Source organism: Lutra lutra, chromosome 4, assembly GCF_902655055.1.
Source record: "Lutra lutra chromosome 4, mLutLut1.2, whole genome shotgun sequence".
Lineage (NCBI taxonomy): Eukaryota > Metazoa > Chordata > Mammalia > Carnivora > Mustelidae > Lutra > Lutra lutra.
In genome coordinates, this window is record NC_062281.1 from 133,592,393 (window position 1) to 133,615,767 (window position 23,375).

The following is a 23,375-nucleotide window of genomic DNA, read 5'->3' on the forward strand; positions in this document are numbered from 1 at the left end:
ATTGATTGCCAGAGCTTGAATCTCTTATCTAATAGTTAATGCAAATAAGTTGCTGCTTCCTTGCTCTGAGCAATGTCTTCACACCAGGTCACCCAACAAAAAAGACAACACAAGGACTGATTCCATGACCTAGAAACCAAACAGAATCTAGCAGCCTGAAGTTCATTTCCTTCTCTTTCCTCAAAATCTGCCATGATTTCAAACAGGGAGAAACAATGGCTACCTGAACCAAGCCCTCAGTACCTTAGCTTTTTATACACTTTCTCTACCTGCCACTGTAACTACTTTAAAACAAATCATTAACACCTGCATCAAGGAGAAAGCAGAGTGCATAGGTTACTGCCAAGCACTGATATGGATTTTTTGGAAACACACGCAGTGTCATATGCTTTTTACCATGTCCAAGGTCAAATGACAATACAGTAACTCTGCCATAACGCTATATAGGTGCCTATAACGTTATATAGGTGCCTATATAACCACCTATGCCAAGGTCCCCCCTCCCCCCCCGCCCCGCCCCGCACGCAGTCCTATTAAAATGCAGAGTTGCATTAACACAGTAGGGACATTGGAGGGCACATCTGAGCAGCTAGTGGGTCAGAAATTAAAGGGGGGTGGAGCACAGAGGGAGCACAGGGCCTACTGCAAAACCTAAATCTCCCTAAGTCCCAGCTTCAGTTCCGTAGTACACCATGGCTGATGACAAATCAAACACAAGTACTGGCAGGGATTTCTGGGTTCTGTGGCCAGCAGAGACTTGCAGCATCTCAGCTCCCACCTCCCTTGTAGGAAGGCGTTTTACTTCCCTGCCTCCTCAAGACTGCTCCTCCCCCAAAGATAAGAACTTTAGCCCAGATTGGTTAAGAAAGAGAAGGGCCAAAGGGCAAAGAATGGGGCATTGTATTTAGATTGTCTGTTTTGGTGGGAAGGGTATTTTAATCATTTCAATTTAACTCCTCTAGAATAGTATTCATAGTTTTCAAAACATACTCCTTTTCATAGGCCTGAACCAGGAAAAAAATCCTCCAACGATTTAAAATAAAAGCAAGTCCACTTGTTTGTCTTTCTCATATTCCTTATACTTTTTACTTCTTGCACTTCCCTTGAAAACAGGTCTCTCAGGAACTAGGTGATTTATAAAATTAACCCAAGCTTGAACAGAGTATAATTTACTATCCATGAGGCCTTCAGGACAGACTGTCACAGATTCATAAGATTGCCTATACTTCCACCTGTGCCAAGCCCAGGGGACCAGAGCTCATATTTTTAAAGATTACCAGAGCTAAGTGTCTGCCTTCAGCTCAGGTCATGAACCGGGGGTCCTAAGATCGAGTCCCGCATCCAACTCCTTGATCAGCAGGGAATCTGCTTCTCCTCTGCCTGCTGCTCCCTCTGCTTGTGCTCTTTATCTCTCTCTCTCTCTCTATCAAATATATAAATAAAATCTTTTTAAAAAAAAAAAAAAAAAAAAGATAACCGGAGAATCCGTTTTTTGTTTCCAAGAAATCCAGTTCTCCCAACATCCACTCATCTTCGACCTAATTCTGCCACCCCCACTCCCACTTTATTTTAGACAACGGTGGAGAGATACTCTTTCTTGTAAACACTTTTGTTCATAAAACCTTGTTTAGCATCTGGTCCAGCTACAGCATCAGGCAATAAAGCCATCATCAGCAATGATCGTGTTTGTAGATGTTCTAGGTCTAGAAATCACTGCTGGCATGTTTACATACTCAAAAAAGTCTGGGAAGTCTGTTGGCTTCTAAAAAGCTTGTGCTTTCTTCTGAGAAACTTCTGAGAAAACTTCAAGGACCAAGATATTAAAATAAACACATCAGCTTGGTGACCACTTGACTGAGCTAAGCCCTACCTATTGCCCTGTCTCCAGGTTAAAATAGAGTGAATAGGAACATAGGAGTGGGTGGCTGCCTTTGAGGTAAGGTTCGAGGGTCACTACGGAAGCTGTCTGCCTCATGAGATCAAGTCTACCACTTATCATTTGAGCTATAAGACTTTGGTTCTTGAAGACGTTTTCTTCCTTTATTTAATGCAAGCCATATTTAAATGCAACCATCTCTGGGGACGATTACATCTGAAGCCATTATCTGGTGAAGACCGGCACACAGAGCATTTGGGAGGAAGAGTGAAGCCTGGACACAGGGGTGGGTTGGAACTGTGAGAAGGAAAGAGGAAATCAGTGAAAAAGGAGGTAGAGAGCCACCGAATTTAGCTTTCCTCCCAATTTAGGCAAAAACTGTTGACCTAAAATTGTCTGAGGAAAATCTCTCCTTCCTTTTGGATGTTATTTTATTGTTTTTCAACTTCCGTGCAAAATTTTCTGCTCATCACCTACACTCATATTACAGCATGGACCTCTCCTTCTGTCACGCATGGACTAGAGGAATAAGTTACCTATCTGTTAGTCTCTGCAAAAGATGAAGTTGCCTATTGCAAATATTTCCAGTTTGTTTTAGAAAGCTTAGTGCCCCATTGCTTCTTTTTAGTTACTTCCTGCTGTTAACTTAGGTGAAATGCTTTTTGTGATTCTTGGTCAATAAATACCCTCCCTGGGCTCAGAATATATTTTTAATTTTTTATTATGAAACAGACAAGTACAAAAGTGAAGCATCGTTAATGTGTTCTTAACAAATAGGATGTGAACATCCCGTAACTTCCAACTGGATCAAAAGACACCGCAAATATCCCAGAGACCCACTCTGATCACAAACAGCATACTTCTCTCTTCCCACTTCTGTGACGATGATTTTCTTCCTCTTTTTTTTCTTTGTAGTTTTACCTCCTATCTATGTCTCTAAGCAACATCGTTTAGTTTTGTCTTTTCCTGTGATCTGTAAACAGAATCACACTCTGTATTTTATTATTCTTGCATCTTTGGCTCAAAATCATTCACCCAGCGTCACACACAGCACATTCTAGACGTGTGTCTAAGCTAACACACGTAGCTTCTTCATTTTCATGGCTGTAGCATATTCTGGTGTATGGAGAACTATTTGAATCCATTCTCCTTCTGGCAGTCAGTTGGGTTGCTGCCAGGTTCTAGCTGTTGTGAATAATGCTGCTCCTGGTGCGTGTGCTCCTGAGTGCCTCTAGTGAGTACATCAATGACTGGACACGCTGGTATACGCAGATCTTCAACTTCACTTGGCAACAGGAAGCTGTTTTTTCCAAAAGTCTTGTTCCAATTTATACTGCCCATCCTAGTATCTAAAAACTATTGTTCTAGGGGTGCTGGGCAGCTCAGTTGGTTGAGGGTCAGACACTTGATCTCAGCTCAGATCATGATCTTGGGGTCAGGTGATCAAGCCCCAAGTCGGTTGGACTCTGAGCTGAGCATAAAGCCTGTCTCTCACCCTCTGCCTCCAGACCCCTGGAATTTAATAACAATGGTGTTGTCTTTACAGAACTGACATGTAAATCATACCTGTGTCCCTCAAAACTTAAAAACTCTTTCCAGGAATCATGCTTCCTCCGAAGATGGACCCTCCACAGGAGCAAAATAATGATCAATATCATCTGGTAAAGCTATTGCATTAAAAACTATACCAAGGTTCGGGGCGCCTGGGTGGCTCAGTGGGTTAAGCCTCTGCCTTCGGCTCAGGTCATGATCTCAGGGTCCTGGATCGAGCCCCATGTCGGGCTCTCTGCTCAGTAGGGAGCCTGCTTCCTCCTCTCTTTCTGCCTGCCTCTCTGCCTGCTTGTGATCTCTCTCTGTCAAATAAATAAATAAAATCTTAAAAAAAAAAAAAAAAACTATACCAAGGTTCAAAAAAAATAAAAAAGAAAAATATAAATAGAAACCATACCAACAGAATTTTAAAGGTAGCTCATTGATGTAACTAATTAAATAAGTGCATTTCAGGTCAGTTTTCCGGTACTGCTCCAAGATCCAATCCATTAATATTTAGATAAATCTAAATAATATTTAGATAAAAGGGTCTTTAACATTTGCTGGGATTTCCCTCAAGAGATTAGTTCATGAGACACTTTAGTCACGTGTTTCATTTTCTACCTGTGACAGGCACTTGTGAGATGAGCAACACAATCCAGCAGTTACAGGATATTCAGTGACAACCAAAAATGAAAGAAACAGAAGATGAGAGTGACACACCCTATTCTCTAAGAGATACATTTTTATATAAGCTATTAATTTACCAGGACACTCAACAAATGCAAGAAATGGACAATTTTTAAAAAAGGAATTTAAGGGGCGCCTGGGTGGCTTAGTGGGTTAAAGCCTCTGCCTTCAGCTCGGGTCATGATCCCAGGGTCCTGGGATAGAGCCCCACATCGGGCTCTCTGCTCAGCAGGGAGCCTGCTTCCTCCTCTCTCTCTCTGCCTGCCTCTGCCTACTTGTGATCTCTATCTGTCAAATAAATAAATAAAATCTTTAAAAAAATAAAAAATGAAAAAAAAAAGGAATTTAAAAACCAATGAAAAGATAAACATCAAGCAAGACTCCTACGAATTTACATGTTATTAATGGTGTTTTTGTCTTTTTACTATAAATGTCTAATAAAATCCTGTAAATCCTGCAGCTACAGAAACAATTTTCAAAGAATCGAATTAACCAGAAGCAGTGACTCAAGTATAATATTGCTTACAAAAGGGGATGGACCAATATAGCTTTCAGTATCCCTCCCTGGATGCTAAGAATAGCTCTCGGGACAGGAGCAGCTAGCTTTCTGCATGTTAAGTCTCCTCTCTAGTATCTCTGGGCAATGGCCTGTCAATGGGATCTGAGCCAAACTCTTCCCAATGATGTAGACACTCTGGTGACTTGTACCCCTCTTGCCAACAGCTTCAGACAGGCTTGGACTTCGCATCTACAAATATTAACCTCACATATATCCTACTTTATAGAAACAAATAGTGAAAACAATTGTATTAATCACTTCTATATACTTCACACATTTTGGAAGGTTCATTATTCTTTACCACCCTCCAAGATATAAATTCTTGCTTATAAAAGTGCTGCTAGCACAGTGCAGCATAATTTCTAGTTGTCCATGTACCTCCATTCTCTCCTATATGACCAAATGGCTACAAAGATTTAGAGGTTCAGTGATTATAGGACTTAAATGCTTTTAACCCCTTTAAATTTGGAAACTCTTTAAATCCCATTATCTCTGCTGCCACGGAGAATTTTAAAATCAGCTTGGCCTTTCTAGCTCCAGGTCTAAGGATTACAGAATTTTAAAGAATATAAATGCTTTTCTGCAGTTCTACAAAGAGCTGTCCCCAACTAGTTGACCTCCAGGAAATAAAGCAAGCCTATTCTCCAGCTGGTAACTGCTGATCAGAGTTTTGAAAAAGAAAGATATGTATGTTATGCCACAAACCACCAGGAAAACAAGTAATTGCCTCCTCTGCTCCACATGAAGCTAGTGAATCCAAAGATTCGATATAGAGGGGGCCAGCAGACTTCACACATGTGTCAGTAAATGTTTGAGAATGAGAAATCAGAAAATGCCAGGGACCCAAAGAAGCTTGTAGGGGCAGAGAGAGTAAGTTCAGTGATTAGGAGCCTGTTACCTTGGATACCCATGGACCCTAGGAAATCCTCTGAGGTCTTACCTCTTGTGTCCTCACATTTATGTATCCATAGTGAGTTCGAAGAGGCCGCATATATGTGTAGGAGAATGGAATCCATTTTGTGCCAGGCTGTCTGAAGCAGTTTAGCAGCAGTGGGAAATTCACTTCATTTACCAGGCGCACAACCAGCAGGAAGAGGAACGCTGCTATGAAGCTCACTGCGATCACAGACTTTCTCTACAAAATATTAAAAAAAAAAAAAAAAAAAAGAGTGAATGAATGAACAAATGACTTTCAACCAAAAGTAGTCACAGAGGGAGATTCCTTTGTTTCTCTCACTTTTTCTTTCAGAGGGATCAAAGGATGATTTCATTTAGGATATTTCACTTGCAGACGGAACATAAACATTTGGTGACCAGGTTGCTGTCATAAGCCTCTGAGAGCAAGCAGAGCAACTTTCTTAGATTATCTTTCCCTCCATTCCTACCCTTCCTTACTTCCCTATATCCCTCAACAATTTCTATTCAATTTTCAAAACACAAATCAGACATTCTCAACTACAGGAAGCCTTTCCTAACTGCTCAGGTCCCCTCCCGTCATCATCCCTTCACCCCAACCTATCTACCCTAATAGAAACAAGCAGTCCTGCCACACCCATACCTTGAAGGTAATTTCTACTGTTGCATGTGATCCTTTGTATAATTATTCAAATGACTTTTCCTCCATCTAACTGTGATATCCAGAGAACAAGAATGTATTGTCATACTGACTTCTGTATCCCAGGTCCTTGACACAGTACCTTATATACTGGAGGCGTCCAGGAAACATTTGAGTGAATCAGTGAATGAATGAATGAATGGATTTTTCACATCCTTGTAGACACTTTATTAACAATGACTCTGTTTCTCTATCTATCACCCTCAACAGCAGGAAACTTTGCACAAAAGTAAGACTCAAAAAGCTAAGAATACGAGTAGGACAAAATCCATGCCCAGAAGCATAAGGACATCTGTGTAAATGTGTTGCTATGGAGCAAGAGCAGAAGAAAGGGCACCTGACTGGGGTGGAAGAGAGCAGAGCTGTGGCTGAGACTGCGCAAGATAAAATGCATGAATTTTGTTCAGTAGAGATGTGTGAGTGAAGCTTTCCAGGTAGAGGGCAAGGAGGCAAGAAAACATGGGGTTATTCATAGCTACATAGCATACTGTCTTCCTGGAGCACAGAGGAAGAGAAAACGCTAGAAAAACAAATGGTAACTTGACGGACTGCCTGAAAATCCAAGCTAAGAAGTCCAATGAGTTTGCTAGGTGACAGAAGACCAAAGGAGGTTTTGTTTGTTTGCTTGCTTGATTTTTAAAAAGTGACTGTTATAAGTTATAATCAAACATAAGTACTTAAGATGTTTTAGAGCAGGAAGCCACTAAAGCTAGGCAGCAACTTGTTAGGAGGCTGTTCCAACTGGTTCAGATGAGGGATGGGAACCAGAGCAGTGGCAAGGGGAATACAAGGGTAGAAAAAGATATGAGAAACTCAGTGTAGGTGATAGGCAGAAACCGTGACTCCTGATTGGACAGAGGTGCAGATGGAAAATTCAGAGACGCCTTAGAGTTCAAATCTAGGTAACTACAAGAATCCTGGTCATATCAAGAGACACCAGAGTGGTCAGAGCAAGAACTGATTTAAATGAGTAATAGGATAAAGCCCTTGGCTTTCAAAGTCCTGGTTTTCTCCAGATGGCAGGTCATCTGAATGGAAGGTCAAGTCTAGAGCAAGGAGAGCAGAGCGGAGGGCAGATGTCAGGAATAACTCTGCCTTGAAGTCCATGGTGAAGACACAACCAGATATTCTCCCCTCTTGAAGCTGGGCTCAGCCGTTGATTCTTCTTCAAACTTAAGGAAAGCCAAATAACTCTCCAGGAATGACTAGATACGTGTTGTTGTGTTTCCAGCTTAAGTTTCTTTTTGCTCTTCACAGAACACCCCAAGAAGAAAAGAAACCCAAAGCCAGCCCTTGTTCCTCCCTGGGCCATGGTCACAGTCTCTGCAAGGAAGGACAGTGGAATAAGTCCCCAGAAGCCAGAGACCCCAAAGGAAGTCTTTGCTCTTGCTCAGCTCCCATAACTAATAAAAGCCCCATCCCTCTGTCTAGCCAGCCTAATTTCCCAATCACCTGAAAGTCCCTTGAGTTCTGCCTCCTCAAAACCCCTTATCTCACCACTAACTACCACCGCCTTACCTCATTTAACCTTCTAATCATGAAAAACTGTTTTAATTTGCTCCTCTGTGGAATCATTATGTCCACAACATTGCAATGTGTCAAGGTAACAGCTTAAATGAGGTGATGGATCTTACAAGTTTAAAGGGACACAGACCAGAACAGATGGCTAAATAAAAGCAAAGAGACCAGTCACCCATTAAGTAAACAGGTAAGAACCTTTTTTATCACCATCAGGTAGCTTGTTGCAAAACAGCAGTTTTCCTTGAAGGAGACCCAGATGGGATTTGTGCCTTTGTCTACTCCAGAGCTCCACGTGGCTTTGATTCTCCTGCTTTCTGTATTGCGTTGCATGGCTGGGGGTTTGGGGACAAAGGCTCAGAGAGTCTTTCTGAATTCGCTGGTCTCACGTAGCCACACATACATAATGCGTACATGAGAGGAAAATAAGTCAACCTTTTGGAGAGAAACTTCAAAATGGAATGAAATCACAGTTGTAAGAGTCTGCCTCCCATGTTTTATCAAAGGGAACCAAGTAATGAGCACAGAAAGGATGAGGGGAGCAAATGGAGAGTAGATGCCAGACAGACTCATCTGTGCTTGACCTGGAATCCTATTCTGCAGTGGGCAGAGTGTTCTTTTCATAGCTTGGGCTTTGCCTGGACCAGATTCTTTGTCTTTCTTTACCCTGCAATATTCTTCTTTAACATGAAAGCATTCTCAGAGTGCTGATATAAAAGCACCCTGAAATTCCACTAACAGAGGTATAATTTCAAGCACATTCTGTACTTCAGACAGCAAGGACAACAGGATGGCACACTGACACGCATCCTTCTAGCAGGCATTCCTGGCAAATCATGACCTTGAGCTTTAGCAATGACAGTAAAGCCTGTGGATGAGGCTATTGGAAGTCTACCATCCCAGAATGCAGTGAGAATGTGTATGCGTGCTTGTGGGAGGGATGTGGGAGTTGGGGAAGTAACAAAATACTAACATGTATGATATATATGAATGCATTTACTCCTCCAAGTCACAGTCACTCATTGAGCCTGAGCTCTGTACAGACTGGGTGAGGGGCTGAAAAGCAGAAATAAATCCCTAAAAGTCATAAAACGATGCCTCCAGAGTCACACCTTAGTGCCCCTGGCAAGTAAACAGAAGGGTAGCACGTCACATGTCAAATGAGGTAATGGAGGTTACGCACAGGCCTCTGTGCCAGTCCAGAGGAAGTGGGAAGGGCTGTGCGTGGGACAGGGAATGCTTATTTGGGGAGGCAGTATTCAAAAGGGGTCCTGAAGAATGAGGTAGGGTTAGACAAGTGAAGATCAGAAGGGCATTCCAGGTAGAGGGAACAGCATAGACCAAGACCTTAAATTGGTCAGCAACCTGCAAATGACTCGGTATAAAGAGTACATAGACTGTATGTGGTGGGAGATGATGGTAGGGAAGTAGACAGGGTTCAAATCCAAACACAAAAAATAGTAAGCCAAATACATTCGGTCAGATGCAATTATCTGTCCCATCTATCTTATATTAGGATAATGAAAGGATAAATGCATAAAAGTGTTATGCTTTAATAGTCCTAAAACTTGCTGCACTTTCCAATCAAGTGAAAATGTATCAATCATGTCATCGTATTTGATATTGCCATCTAACACACCACAACGCCTTGTTTCTAATTACTTAAGTTTATTCCATCAGTGACTTGTTCAAGCAATTGTTTTGGGTCCAGCAACACTCAGCAAATTAGAAGACTCTACTTATTTTTCTGCTCTGTGTCTAACAATCTGCTTATGGAAGTGATCACTGCTGCCTTTAATGAAGTCATCAGGGCATCTCCTAGATCCAACAACCAGCAACTAGGTAAGAAAAAGCAACAATTATATACTCATCAAATTTATAATTGAGAAGACTCAGTCTGACAAACTTTTCATACTGCAAAAATAGGCAGTACATTTAATAGGTCTTTCTTCTAAGATTAGAAGTATGCACTTTCGGGGCATCTGGCTGGCTCAGTCAGTAGAGTTTGTGACTCTCAATCTCACAGTCATGAGTTTGGCATGAAGCCTACTTTAAAAAAAAAAAAAAGAAGTACAAACTTAAAACAATACAACAGGTGGAAAATGCACCATGCTGGCACACAGTGAGTACTCAAAAATGGGAGATATTATCATTATAACTACTAATTGTCAGAGCCTTGTTGGCCATTAGCCAGTTGGTAAGAATTGGCCTGCCCATGTAATTCATGATAAAAACTTGGAGATATCTTTTCTCAATATTCCAGGCAGCTGCACACCCTTGAACTATTCAGTGAAACTTATCCACACAAGCTCTGAGAGAATGTCACTGTGCCCAAAGAGATCTGATGAATTGCTTTAGGGAATGCTTTCTCCTTCTTTGTTCCTCATTTTGGGCAACTCTGAAGGGGCCTTTAACAGCTGAGACATTTAGAATTTAATCCCCTCTGTGCTGCAAAAATATGCATCAAAAATGTGGCATTCCAGTTGCTTACTCTTTAGAGTTGGAGTATAATTTATCAGACTTACAGCAGAGATACCTATCTCAAAATAAAATCCACAGAGAATTTAGGATTTAGGGAGAAAATAATCGCAAATATTTGTACCTAGCAAATTTGCAAGCTGTATTAATGTTTTTATGTTTTTATTCTTTCTACCACAGAATTAGTCTTTAACCTTTTAATTTAGTCAGTTGCTAGATTTTTTGTTTCCTTTTCATAAATGATTAACGATAGTCTAAAGCTGTATTTTTTCCATTTAAACAGCATTATTTAATTACCAAAATAAGTTATTTTCCAGGGTAAAACTGTATATATTTTTATCCATATGCTGTCATCTATCCAATAATAAATATTTGTGCTGATTATTTATTTGTATCAGTGCTCAAACACTTCACACATTGACAAGTCTACCCACTACATATTTGTGACCTTATTAAACACAAATTCTTCTCCCATATAGAAAATTGTGTCATCAATTTAATTCTACCTTGTGTCATTGGCCAAGCTCCAAGTGTGGTTCTCTGAAAATACAATAAAGCTTCTTCTCATTTGTATAAGGATAAATTGGCAAAGCTCAGAGTATACAGATAAAATCTTCATTTGTTTTATTTATCTATTGAATCAACAAACTGGATCCTGCTTATTAAACTATAGTGAACTCTGGGGAAAACATCATCCATTTATTGGGAGGGGGGTGAGGAAAAGGAGGTAATAAGAGGGGGACAGACCTAAATCAGTAGAGTCCATACTTAGGCAGCATAACTGGTGATAGAATCATTGAGGTTATCAAGAAGAGAGTAGTGAATGTCAAACAAGGTCAACATAAAAGAATAAGCAGCATTTCAGAAGCCACAAAGCTCCTGAAGAAAATGTGATGACCTAAAAGAAATACATTTCAGGAGTAGGCTTTGAGGAGGGCAGAAGGAGTGGAGCTAGAGAGACAGAAAGGGATCTGACTATGGAAGGAAGGTCCTGTATATCACACCGAGGAGTCTGGAGTTACACCGTAGAATCCAAAGAAGAGGTCTCAGTGTGAGAGTGACAGGATCAGATTTGATTTTTGGAGAACTCATCCGGACATGGTGTGGAGTCAATGGATGAAGAGGTGGGAAAGACCCTTTTGGGAAAGACAATGACAAGAGCAAATGCACCACTTCATCAGTGATCCATTATCACTAATTGTCATATAATTCTCAATATGAAAACTGCAATTGTTACTTTTAGTGGTTGGCTTTTCTTCTCCTAGTGGGGGGGCACTAGGATTAGAGTCCAGATAGGGTGTATATGTATGAACAATCATCATGGTCTTAATAGAAGGTAATATTTAGTGGGTGTTATTAGTTAGAGAAATGCTTCTATAATCCTCATTTTCCAGACAAAGAAATAGAGCTGTAGAGAGGTTGAGTGACTTACCCAAGGTCACAGAGGTAGAAAATAATAAACACAGGTATTTAACTCAGATATTCTGACTCCAAAGCCCTTGATCTAGTGTATGAATTAACTAAGTTGTTAATTTTACCCATACCAAAGGGAACACTCTAAGAGGACTGGTCCAGAAATTTTGGTACCCTAAGAAGATTTTGTAACGCATTTTGTCAATAAAATAATTCTTAGAGAAAATTAAGTGGCTGATCTGAAGCATGATAATTATATTTACCTCAAAATCAGTAATTTCTGGGCAAATTTAATCCAGGCTTTATTTCCAGTACTAAAAAGACAACTACAGGATACCATTGGTTAGCACTCAGGGAAAATAAAGCAATTATTCTTTCACTTCTGCTAGAGAATATTCGGTGCCCTTTGTCAATCAATAGTATGGATTATTACCAGCAGTTTGTAGGAACCATGATCAAATGGACATGTCTTCCTTTCTTAGCTCCACAATTCTATAGCCGTTCTATTTAATGAAGATGCAGCTAAACAACATAATGTTGATGGTTTCATTAAAACAAAACAAAACAAAACAAAAAAATTAAGTAGCAGACAACCTTCAATATGGTGACCTGCTTTAAGAATTTGGAATCCATGTCAACGTGTCACCGTCAGACATAGGTACAGTCTAGTAAGAATTACAGATCCAACAAACAAAAACCAAGGCAACAGAGGTTTCAGGAGCACCACAGTCATACCTTATCCTGGGCAAAGTCCCAGGTAGAAATTATAGGTGGCCAAAATTTCTGCAGGGATTTTTTTTTGCCCAAAGGAGACTCCATATAGTTATAAACACTACAAAGAAGTTCAAGTTCACATGAACACTATGAGTCTGTAGATGACACGATAAGAGGTCACACCTAACTTTCTAACACCTATATGAAAACTGTCAATGGATATTTTGTATGCTTACACATCTTTCTTATTTTATTTGAGGAGGGGAGTTAGGTTTTCCTGTCCTGATTTGATTTTCAGACTGCTACAATATCAAATGAAAACAATCATGGCTACATTGACTGAGTTTGTCTCATTTTGAAAAATTATATAAAACCAGTTTATCTCATTTTGCCTTTCATCTTTATCATACTGCTTCAGCATAAGTCCTTTCACATGGCAGAAAGGAATCAAAATTCTCAGAAACACAAGATAAAGCTGAAGATTGGTACTGAGTATGTAGAATGAAGGGGTCTAAAAAGCAAAGTCTCTCACAGTGTAGCTGTGCAGTTAGACACAGAGAAATTTATTTAAAAGGGCCAATTCTCATGATAAGTACATTAGACATTGGGACAGATAGCCCTGAAGTTACCTCTTTCTTTTCTCATTAAATTCTTTTTTTTTTTTTTAAAGATTTTATTTATTTATTTGACAGAGAGAGATCACAAGTAGACGGAGAGGCAGGCAGAGAGAGAGGGAAGCAGGCTCCCCGCTGGGCAGAGAGCCCAATGCGGGACTCGATCCCAGGACCCTGAGATCATGACCTGAGCTGAAGGCAGCGGCTTAACCCACTGAGCCACCCAGGCGCCCCTCATTAAATTCTTAAACTTAGGGCCTGTTGTTGTCTCTCTCTACCCCTGGCATTCTATAGAGGGAAGAGAGGTGCTAACTAACCAAAGACAATGAAGATTCTTAGGTAACCAAACTGGGTGATTTTGTTTTATTCTTCACCACCTTACAGAACACTACCCCCCTTTTTTTGGTTCCTTCAGAATCTGCTTGGCATCTTTCACTCTTACAGAGATTAATTTGTCTCTTAGAATGCAATTGTTACTTTCAAGGTGTTCAGGACACAGAAGTGAAACATAAGAATAAATTCTGGTGACCTGGTGTCATTAGGGAGGGAGTCATCCCCAGAGGCATCATGCTAATGACGAGAATGACAACCATGAAGATGATGATGGGACCCTCTATTTTTCTGTGAATCTATATGACATTGATATTGTACAGCATATATCTTTAAAAACACTTTCAGACCTGTCAGCCCACCTGATTCTTCCTATAACCAGTGAAGGAGGAAGGGAAGTGTGAATGCTTGGAGGTTTCATGTCCCATCTGTTGTTTCATCCCTCCCTGTTTCAGGACAGCATCTCAACATTCTCCAAAGCCCCTTTGCTACCCAGTTTCTGTGGTTTTGCCCCGAATGCTCCTCATTGGTACCCTGCTATTTCCTACCAGCCTCATCTCTACAAGGGCAAATACAGTTCAACTCAAATGGTGTTTCTTCCTTAAAACCTGTATCCCTTCCTGGCTTCCAGGTGGTGAATGAGAGTGAGGTGAGATGGAGTAGATGGAGAAGAAAGACAAAAGAAAGAGGAAAGGAGGAGGAGGGAGGGAGAAGAGGGGCAGGGAGGGAAAGGTTTCCCTATAATTTTGATTGTAATAATTCCTTGAGGGATGCCTGGGTGGCTGAGTCACTTATGTGTCTGACTCTTGATTTTGGCTCAGGCCAAGATCTCAGAGTTATGAGATCAAGTCCCATGCTGGGCTCCATGCTCTGTATGGAACCTGCTTAGGATTCTCTCTCTCTCTTCCTCTGTCCCTCCCTACCCCATTAGCTCTCATTCTCCCCTCTCTCGAAAAAAAGAAAGAAAGAAAGAACTCTTTGAGAACATGAACAAACTCTGAGAAACAGCTCAGGCAACATTAAGCACAGCATCTTGAATTTGGAAGATATTCAGCAAACAGGTGTGGAAGAAATTAAAAAATGAAGGAGATGAGAAAGGATTAAAAATTATTCTCTTCTAAATTCAAGTGGTAAATTATCTGAAAAGTTTTAGATTGGATCATTAGGGGAAATACATTTTCTTTTTTTTTTTTTTAAGATTTTATTTATTTATTTGACAGACAGAGATCACAAGTAGACAGAGAGGCAGGCAGAGAGAGAGAGGGAAGCAGGCTCCCTGCTGAGCAGAGAGCCCGATGTGGGACTCAATCCCAGGACCCTGAGATCATGACCTGAGCCGAAGGCAGCGGCTTAACCCACTGAGCCACCCAGGCACCCGGGAAATACATTTTCTACACATTAAATCATCCTTTTCTTTTTTCCTCCTAATTCACCTCACCTGGACATTTCTGTGTAGATTTGATGTGGGTATGCTGAGGAGGTGGGGGGAAAGGGTTAGGATGGGGGACTATAAAGTGAAGTAAGAAGAATGTGCGTATTCTGAGATACAACTTGCAGATCTGAATGGTAGTAAATCTGCTTAGAACAACATCTTTTCCATGGTACCTAAGGAGAATATTTAATGAATTCACGTTTTTTAGAAAACCAACTCTTGTCTGAGGATAACACTTAAAACATGAATCCCCCATCTGGAATGAGAAGGGGATAACAAAAGGACACCCTGTCCTAGTATCAAGGACAATGGCACATTTTCTGAGGGGAGGGACTTGCAAGTTAGTTGTGTGTTCAGCAAGAACTTTACAGGAATGAAACAGATTCTCGCCAGCAACCTATCCGTCGACTCAGGGTGGTCAAGTAACATTAAATAAGTCAACGTATGTAACACTGAGCATGTTGTTCATAATTTTTGTGCTTCTGTTTTCTTACCTGAAATTGGAGAAGCAATAGTACCTGTCTTCTATGATTGCTAACAGTTTAAATGATTTACTGCAGAAGAAGAACCCTAAAAGCATTGCCAGGCAAAGGGAAAGCGCACAGCAAATGTTAGCTCTTACTGTTAACAGTATTTCATCAACTCTGAGATACCATCAATTGTTATTGTTAGATACACGGTTACTCTAAATATGGTAAGAAAGAAAAGCAAGATGGGGAGTCTAATAATAGACCTCTGCAAAGAGCTAAGACACAAAAATGCTATTTCCTTAAAGTTAGAATATCCCAGAAATAAAGCTGCCATTCAGAAAGGCACAGCAAGAGAAGAGAAAGGAAAAAATAATCTCCCCTGAGAATTCGAACCACAAGCAGGTACTCATGCAGGTTTTTGATACAAGTTCACACTACCAGTGTGATTCAAGGAAAATCTCAGTAAATAATTCAATTTAAAGTGGTCTCAGGTTGGCAGCATCCCCAGGTGACCATTTGAAACAACGCAAATCCCATCTGGGGGAATTTAACTTCATTGCAGGCTGGTAGTGACTTTAAGTTAGTATTGAGAATACAATGCACCCCACTCCCCAATGTGTGGGAAAAAATGTTTTAAAATCAATGCGGTGGGGCGCCTGGGTGGCTCAGTGGGTTAAGCCGCTGCCTTGGGCTCAGGTCATGATCTCAGGGTCCTGGGATCGGCCCCCGCATCGGGCTCTCTGCTCAGCGGGGAGCCTGCTTCCTCCTCTCTCTCTGCCTGCCTCTCTGGCTGCTTGTGATCTCTCTGTCAAATGAATAAATAAAATCTTTAAAAAAAAAAAAAAATCAATGCGGTATGGTAGTACCAAAGTCATTGTCATCGCTATGGTATGGTAGTACCAAAGTCATTGTCATCGCTATGATCAACATTGTCCTCATCCTAGAGAACAAAGAGAATCAGGAATGGGACCTGGATTATTCTAAACACTTATCCCCTTACCCTGTACTCCAAAGGAGCTGTAATCACAAGTCTGCGAAGAGAATAACAAAGAGCGCTGAGTTGCCCAGGACATTGGAATTCACCAACATAAAAGCTTTTTTGGGTTTTTTTCTTGTTTTTGAAATTGCACAAGTTAAAAAATATTTTTTTTAAAGCCTTCTTTTTTTGAACATGGTTTGACGACCCTGGGCAAGTACGCAAGTCATGCCCCATCTCCATGCCCTGTTAACTATGGCACCTCCTGGTATCTCTCTAAGGACTAGACATTGTCCTCTTGTAGGTCAAAGTTGAACCCTGGCAAAGGAATACACATATTCAAAAGTCTTTGCTGAACACAAGCACAGTTTTGCCAGAGCCCAGGTCTCATGGTGATAATAAATTGTACTGTGCCAAGAACACCTGAATTTCTAAGTAAGACAGTTTTCCTATCAATTCTGGGTTTAATATTGCATTGGCAGTAATTTGAATCGCTCATGCAACATAAAGCATATTAGTTTATTACTTATAGTCTCCTGTGCTAGGATAGCAAAGGCAGAAAGATCTCCACTGTTAAGGAGAAGCCTGGAAATATAAGCACTGTTATCAGTGAGTCTTTGATCCATTATTTTTATCACAAACAGATCAGTCAATGCCATATTTCCAACAGCATACAAGCCTTCTCTATTTAGATGTCCCAGAGGCAACTCAAATTTAATAGTCCAAATCCAAACTGATGATATCCTCCCTCCCCAATCCACTCTTCCTCATCTACCCTGTTCCTTTAAAAGGCTACCACTAAAGTTCCTTTGGAGCCCCAATAACTAAAATCTCACCCTATTTGGCTAAATGACTTTGAGCATCTTACATCTTAATTTTCTTTGTTCATGTTCCTCGTCTGTAAAATCTTCGAGTCATTATGAAAATTAAATAATGAGATAATACATAAAGGACCTAGCTTAGTGCCCAGCATAAAGCAAGCAATCAATAAGCATTAATTTCCTTTGTTTTTTCACATATTAGGTCCCCACCCAAGCTATTCTGCCTTTATGGAATGTCTTCTTCTTTCCTTTCTCTGTGAGGAAAACTGCTAATTACTCTTCAAGACCAAATCAAACGTCTTCTCCTACGAAATGATCCTGACCCTCCAGGAAGATTTTAGAGCACTTTTTTCTTTAGCACACTTCAGATCATATGGTAATTATCTGATTACCCATCCTCCCCCATCACTCAATGGAATTCAGAAAAACACGTGGCCCCCACATTCTCTGCAGACAAACCTTGCTAATCAACCCCAGCACCATTTCCCCAGAGTCAGGATGCAACTTCCAAATCCCATCAGCACAATGCTTCAGGCAGAAATGGTGTTCATCAATTCAACCTGGTGTATTTATCTCTGTAGCACAGGACAAGTACCAGCTTGAGGCCAGAGCTGCTTTGATAGGATGTTAGGTTGATAGGATGATAGGATGACAGGTAAGGGTGTTACCCTCTCATGGCCTTGATTTCTCATCTGTAGGAAGGAATGTCTTTAGGATCCTAGCTGGTTCTCATGTCTAATGACACTGTAATGATGACCGAGGGACTCTGACTGGCCAGAGCTGGTGTCACAAGTTAGGCTTGCAGCCTGGCTGTGTACATGACCCCATGCTTCATCAAGGCCCATTTCTTATCACAGAGTCAGGCATGCCTTCCGAGACGCGCAAATAGAACCCAGTGTCTATGTAATTGAAATAGGAATAGGGTGAGAATCTATGATCTTTCAACTTGGTAGATAACAGCTGCCACTTACCAAAGCCTACCTGACTGCAGCTATTTTGTACCTGCGGAGAAAAAGTCTGCAGCAAAAGAGATTATTTCCTTCTTAACCCTTATCTGAAAAGAAGCTTCCATATTTCTGCACCCAGTTGTGTGGTACAGAATCGGGTTCAGTCTCTCATGCATATACAGACAGATGGGTTAACACACCTGGTCACACCACCCCCACTAAGCCCCAGCACTCCCAATAGGAGTTTTAAAACTGAGAGTTTAGTTTGTTAAAAATCTGAAATCAAAGCAAGGAGAGTTGCATGAATGAAATGAAAATGTTCATTTCTGTGCATATTTCTTAAAATAAGAAAACACCTGTTTTTGTATCTTATACGTGGCTGCATAAAGATGAAGATTTCTCTGGAGATTATTTGTTGGTTCTACAAGGCAAACGTTCAGATTTGCTCAGTAAACATTATCATAAAAAATATTCACAAAGGTGGTCCCGGGGGAGACTTACCAGTATAGATGTAAAGAAACAAAGGCCATTTCTGAAAATTCAGAAACATTTAGTTGACAGGAGTGAATTTGTGCTAGATCTTAATATTTTAACTAAAAATCTCAGCTCCAGTGCCCAAGATCCAGCCCAGGTGGGTATTCTTTCGCCAGAATTGGGTTCCAAAGACTGAGCTTTGGCAACCACTAAAGGGCTTGGCCCACGGTAGACTGAACCTCCCTTGCATATCTTGGGGCACTGCTGCAATGGCTGGCTTAATATCTCTTTCCCTCCTAGACCATGAGCTCTGAAAAGTAGCAGTTCTATCTGTCTTGTCTCCCAGTGCTTCCCCGTTGGCAAAGGCAGCCAAGCCCCACGTCTTGTGGACGCAGACGTCAAAAACACATGAGTAATTTGTGAGCAGTCCTGAAAGGCAGAGTGAGGGGGGCATGGTTCACCGCCTTCAACCACGTGTCTATCCGCCTGCCCAGTCACAAGGGCAAGGCTACCTCGCAAGTTTAGCTTATTCTGGAACCCCTAACCACCAGTTTGTAAAGTGATGCTTAGGAAATATACACGGCCTGTTCACATAAAAATAATATTGCCAAATTTGGTAATTTCCAAAGCACAAGGTTGGCCCATAATCTTAGCACATTTTGATATCTCCTTGCATTTTATTATTTTTAGGCAATATTTTGAAAATCAGGTTTTGCTTCTGATTTTAACAAAGGCTTTTCTTCCTGAGCAAAACAGATGAGCAGTTCAGCAAGATAGGGCAGCTTTTATCTGCAAAAAAATCTGCCTTTCAGCAGAGCAGACAATATGAGCAAAACGGAGGCAAACACATTAAATATTTCCTATATGTGAATTGTGATTCTCTTCTCCCGTGGGATGTGCAAGTGGCAAGACAGTTTATTCCCGTGTGGCACTGATAGCAGGTCCTGAATACTTCTGAATATATCACTTTTATTGCCTTTTATATTGAATTACTGTGAAAGAAAAAATACTTTTGTGAGAATTCAAAATCAAAATACTTTAGGAGCTTTTAGAATCCACCTCCAGGACATAAAGAAAAGCTTAAGAAAACAAATAATTCTGTTCTGCTAAGGGATACTAGATACCACTCTCACTGAGCAAGGGCCCCTTCACAGAAAGGGAGACATTATCAAATATTTATGCTGACTTTCAGGGAAAATGGTAAGTGTTCTATTTGGGGTTCAGGTACTCTCAGTCCTGTCCCTGCTGCTTTAGAACTTGCCACGTAATGGACAAAATTTGCCCCAGGGAGCTCTGACCTATAACATTTGGGCACGTTCCTTCTGGAACTTGCCTTAAGATACCTCCTAATGGTATTTTTCACTAGAAATCTCAACTCTCCATGATCCATTCATCATAAAGATTCTTGTTCAAGATATACCATTTCTTATTTTTGCAGATACATTTTTGGTAGATTCCTCTATTTTCCATGCAATCAAGAGCTGCTCCAAAAACCAAAACAAGTTGTTTCCATCACTTTTGTTCCAAGCTTGTCATTTTCTATTTAGGTGAGAGAAAGTTGTATGTAGGAAAAATAAAGTCCAAGTGGCTCAGCATGAGATAAAAGCACCTTTATGATGTGACCTCTGACTATTTGTCCAGCTGAGCCCTCAGCCTCCCCAAGTTCATACTTCATACTTCAGCTATAGTGAGCATCTCATAATTCCTGGAAGGTTCCGTCTCTTTTGATGGCTTCATACCTGGTACAGTTCCTTCTACTTAAAATTTCACTTCACTGGGGTGCCTGGGTGGCTTAGTCAGTTAAACATCTGCCTTCAGCTCAAGTCATGATCTCAGAGTCCTGGGACCCAGTCCCGCATCAAGCTCCCTGCTCAGTGGGGAGCCTGCTTCTCCCTCACACTCTCCCGCAAGCTCTCTCTCTAAAATAAATAAAATCTTTAAAAAATAATAATAAAATTTCAGTTCAGAAAAATAAAAAAACAAAACCAAAAGATCTGTCTTCAGATACCAAAAAACTTCACCTCCTCTCAGATATTTCCCCTAGCCTTTCTATTATCTTGTCAGGAAATTAGTCTCTAGATTCTTGGGGAGCCCACAGTGAGAGAGGAGGTGGATGGATGGATACATAGAAGGAAGGATAGATAGATAGAAAAGAGATAAATACAAAACACAATTTTATATACACAGAATTTGTAATGACTCAGTCATGTTATAACTGTAGTACCATTAATTCAGCACCACTCGCCCATGGAATTATACTGGGCCCTTTGTACACACTTTCTCTAATATTTACAACTGCAATGCACGTTAATACTTTTATCCCCTGTTTCATAGATGAGGAAACTTTGGCCAAAGAGGATAAATGATGTGCCCAGGATAATAGCTAATAAATAGTAATTAATGTCAAGACACAAACCAGACTGTCCAAAAAGCTAGTGATCTTTGCATTATGCCTCAAGAATATCTTATCTCATAGTCCTATATTTATTTACTTATGTGCCTGTCTACTCTAATAAATCATAATGCCTTGGACGAAAGAACTACATCTTGGACCCCTTGTCCTGGAAACTCATTGTTTGGCACATATTAGGTGCTAGGAAATGTTGGTGAATCAATAAATTAAGTGGATATAATAATTTGTCTCTGTGCTTTTCAGGTGAAAAATATTTATCATAAGTGGAAATCAAGATGCTTATGTATCTCTTGATGTTTTGTTTTAATCATTTTCAAGAGGCAATGGTAGCCAAAGGAAAAGATGAATTGGAGATAGAGAGGCTATGGTCTAATCTCAGCTCCACATTGAACAGATTAGTGCCTATCTACAGATTTCTAAACTGTAAAACGGAAATTATAAGAGCCCCTTTTCCACCAATTTATAGGGTTTAACTCTGATAAAGCTCATAAAAAGCCCTACCTTCATAAACACCAAAGTTCCATACAAATGTTGACTAATGCTGATTATCAACTATAAAGGATGATTTTCTTAAAGAATATTTGTTTTAAAACATTAGTTGTGTAACAAAAAAAAAAAAAAAAAGAGGGCTAAAGAGATTTAATATTCTCTACAAATCAATACACACTTCCTGAGTGTCAACACCATGCTTGTATGGGGCCTAAATTCAGTCTCTTCTAAAATAAGAAACTTGATTGTTGCAGAAAACACGAAGGAGAAAACTAGTATGTATTCATTATAAAATAATTGATGTCTTTCTTATTAAGGTTAAAATTGTACAAGGGTAAGAACTGTGTCTGTTTTGTTACCAATACATCATCCTAGTATAATATTTGGTATACAGGTAGTGATCAATGAACATTTGTTGCATATACACTCAGGGTTCACTGTTTAGCAAAATACCATCATGGACAAAGGTTTGTAAGATAAGGCATGGTCTGGAAGTGGAGGGTAAAAGTACAGAGAGAAATGAATTCTCTATATAAAAAGCAACAGAGGGGTGCCTGGGTGGCTCAGTGGGTTAAGCCTCTGCCTTCAGCTCAGGTCATGATCCCCGGGTCCTGGGATCAAGCCCCACATCAGGCTCTCTGCTCAGCAGGGAGCCTGCTTTCCCCACCTCTCTCTGCCTGCCTCTCTGCCTACTTGTGATCTCTGTCAAATAAATAAATAAAATCTTTTAAAAATAATAAAAAAATAAAAAGCAACAGGAATTTTTTTTTTTTTAAGATTTATTTATTTGTCTGAGAGAGAGTGTGGGGGCGGGGAAGGAACAGAGAGAATGAGAATCTTCCAGCAGACTCCCTGCTGAGCGTAGAGCCCAACCTGGGACTTGATCCCATGACACTGAGACTATGACCTGAGCTGAAATCAAGAGTTGGATGCTTAACCAACTAAGCCAGCCAGGTGCCCCAAGCAACAGGAATTTTCAGATGGAAAATTCGGAAATTTTCTAGCAGGAGAGGAAGAAAAGGATAACAAATGAAAAAGCAGCCCAGGAAAGGAGGAGCAAGCCAGGGCCTATGTGGGGTGACCAAAAAACATTCCTTCAGAAAGAAAAGATAACCACTGAACTTCAACCATCTAGTAATATTACAATTTTCAAAGCATTTTATTGCATGAATTTGTATTTTCTCCCTCCCGCCTAACACACATGCATAATTTCCCTCAAGAAATTAGCTCTGGTGCCTAGGTTTTGTTCTCTGTCCTCTAATTCCACCTCTCTGGAGACTACCCTAGTGAGCTAACTGCTCACTCCCTGACCCTCCAACCTGGAAAATAGTAACCTAGTGTGCTTCGCATTCTAACAGTGAGCTCTGAAAAAAGAAATAATACATTGTTTATCTGACACATAGTGAGTGCTCCTAAATGTCCATTCCACTTCTGCTCTCTATCCTCTGTCTATTCATCCTACCTCATGAGAGCCACACTTGTAAGCCCTGCAATTCAGTGCAGCAGAGGCGAGAACACACCTAGGTACACACTCACACACTCAAAACACCTTACCTTTTACCAAATGCAATAGTACCTTAGTCCAACATCCCCAAAGAATAATACACTTGGTAGAACATTCTGTGAATTTCTAACTACAAAGGCCCATTCTGGTAGCACCCTGAAATACCACCTTTGGGTCTCTTTAGTTTGAAAATCTACAAGAAGCTCCAGAAGCTCTTTGATATCAAAGAACATACTTATTTTCAATAGCTTTAAACTATCATTGCTAAGGCTCTCTGCTGGGGGCGGGGGGGGGGGGAGTCCTCATAAAGAAAAAGAAAACATCTCAATAAAAGCTTCGAGGAAAAATCTCGCACTGGTTTGCAAAATTCTTAATAAAGTTCTTCCTCCTCATAGTATGCAGTGGGGAGGCTGCCAGGTAGAACAGATTTATAATAGGAGGAGCAAGGAAAGAATCACAGTGCTCCATAACCTGATCAGGTTTTGACAAGTTGAACATCTTCCTTTCCTCAT

The 23,375-nt window shown here is 40.5% G+C and overlaps 1 protein-coding gene across 6 annotated transcripts in view; it reads right to left on the reverse strand.

Annotated features, from left to right (window-relative positions):
- The window catches only part of ST6GALNAC3 (ST6 N-acetylgalactosaminide alpha-2,6-sialyltransferase 3), a 532,681-nt gene that overhangs the window by 299,619 nt on the left and 209,687 nt on the right, over positions 1–23,375 (reverse strand). For all 6 annotated transcript variants that reach the window (XM_047725377.1, XM_047725381.1, XM_047725379.1 and 3 more), the window contains exon 2: positions 5,596–5,790. In XM_047725377.1, the coding sequence (XP_047581333.1) occupies positions 5,596–5,790 (195 nt within the window). The remainder of the gene's footprint in view (positions 1–5,595; positions 5,791–23,375) is intronic.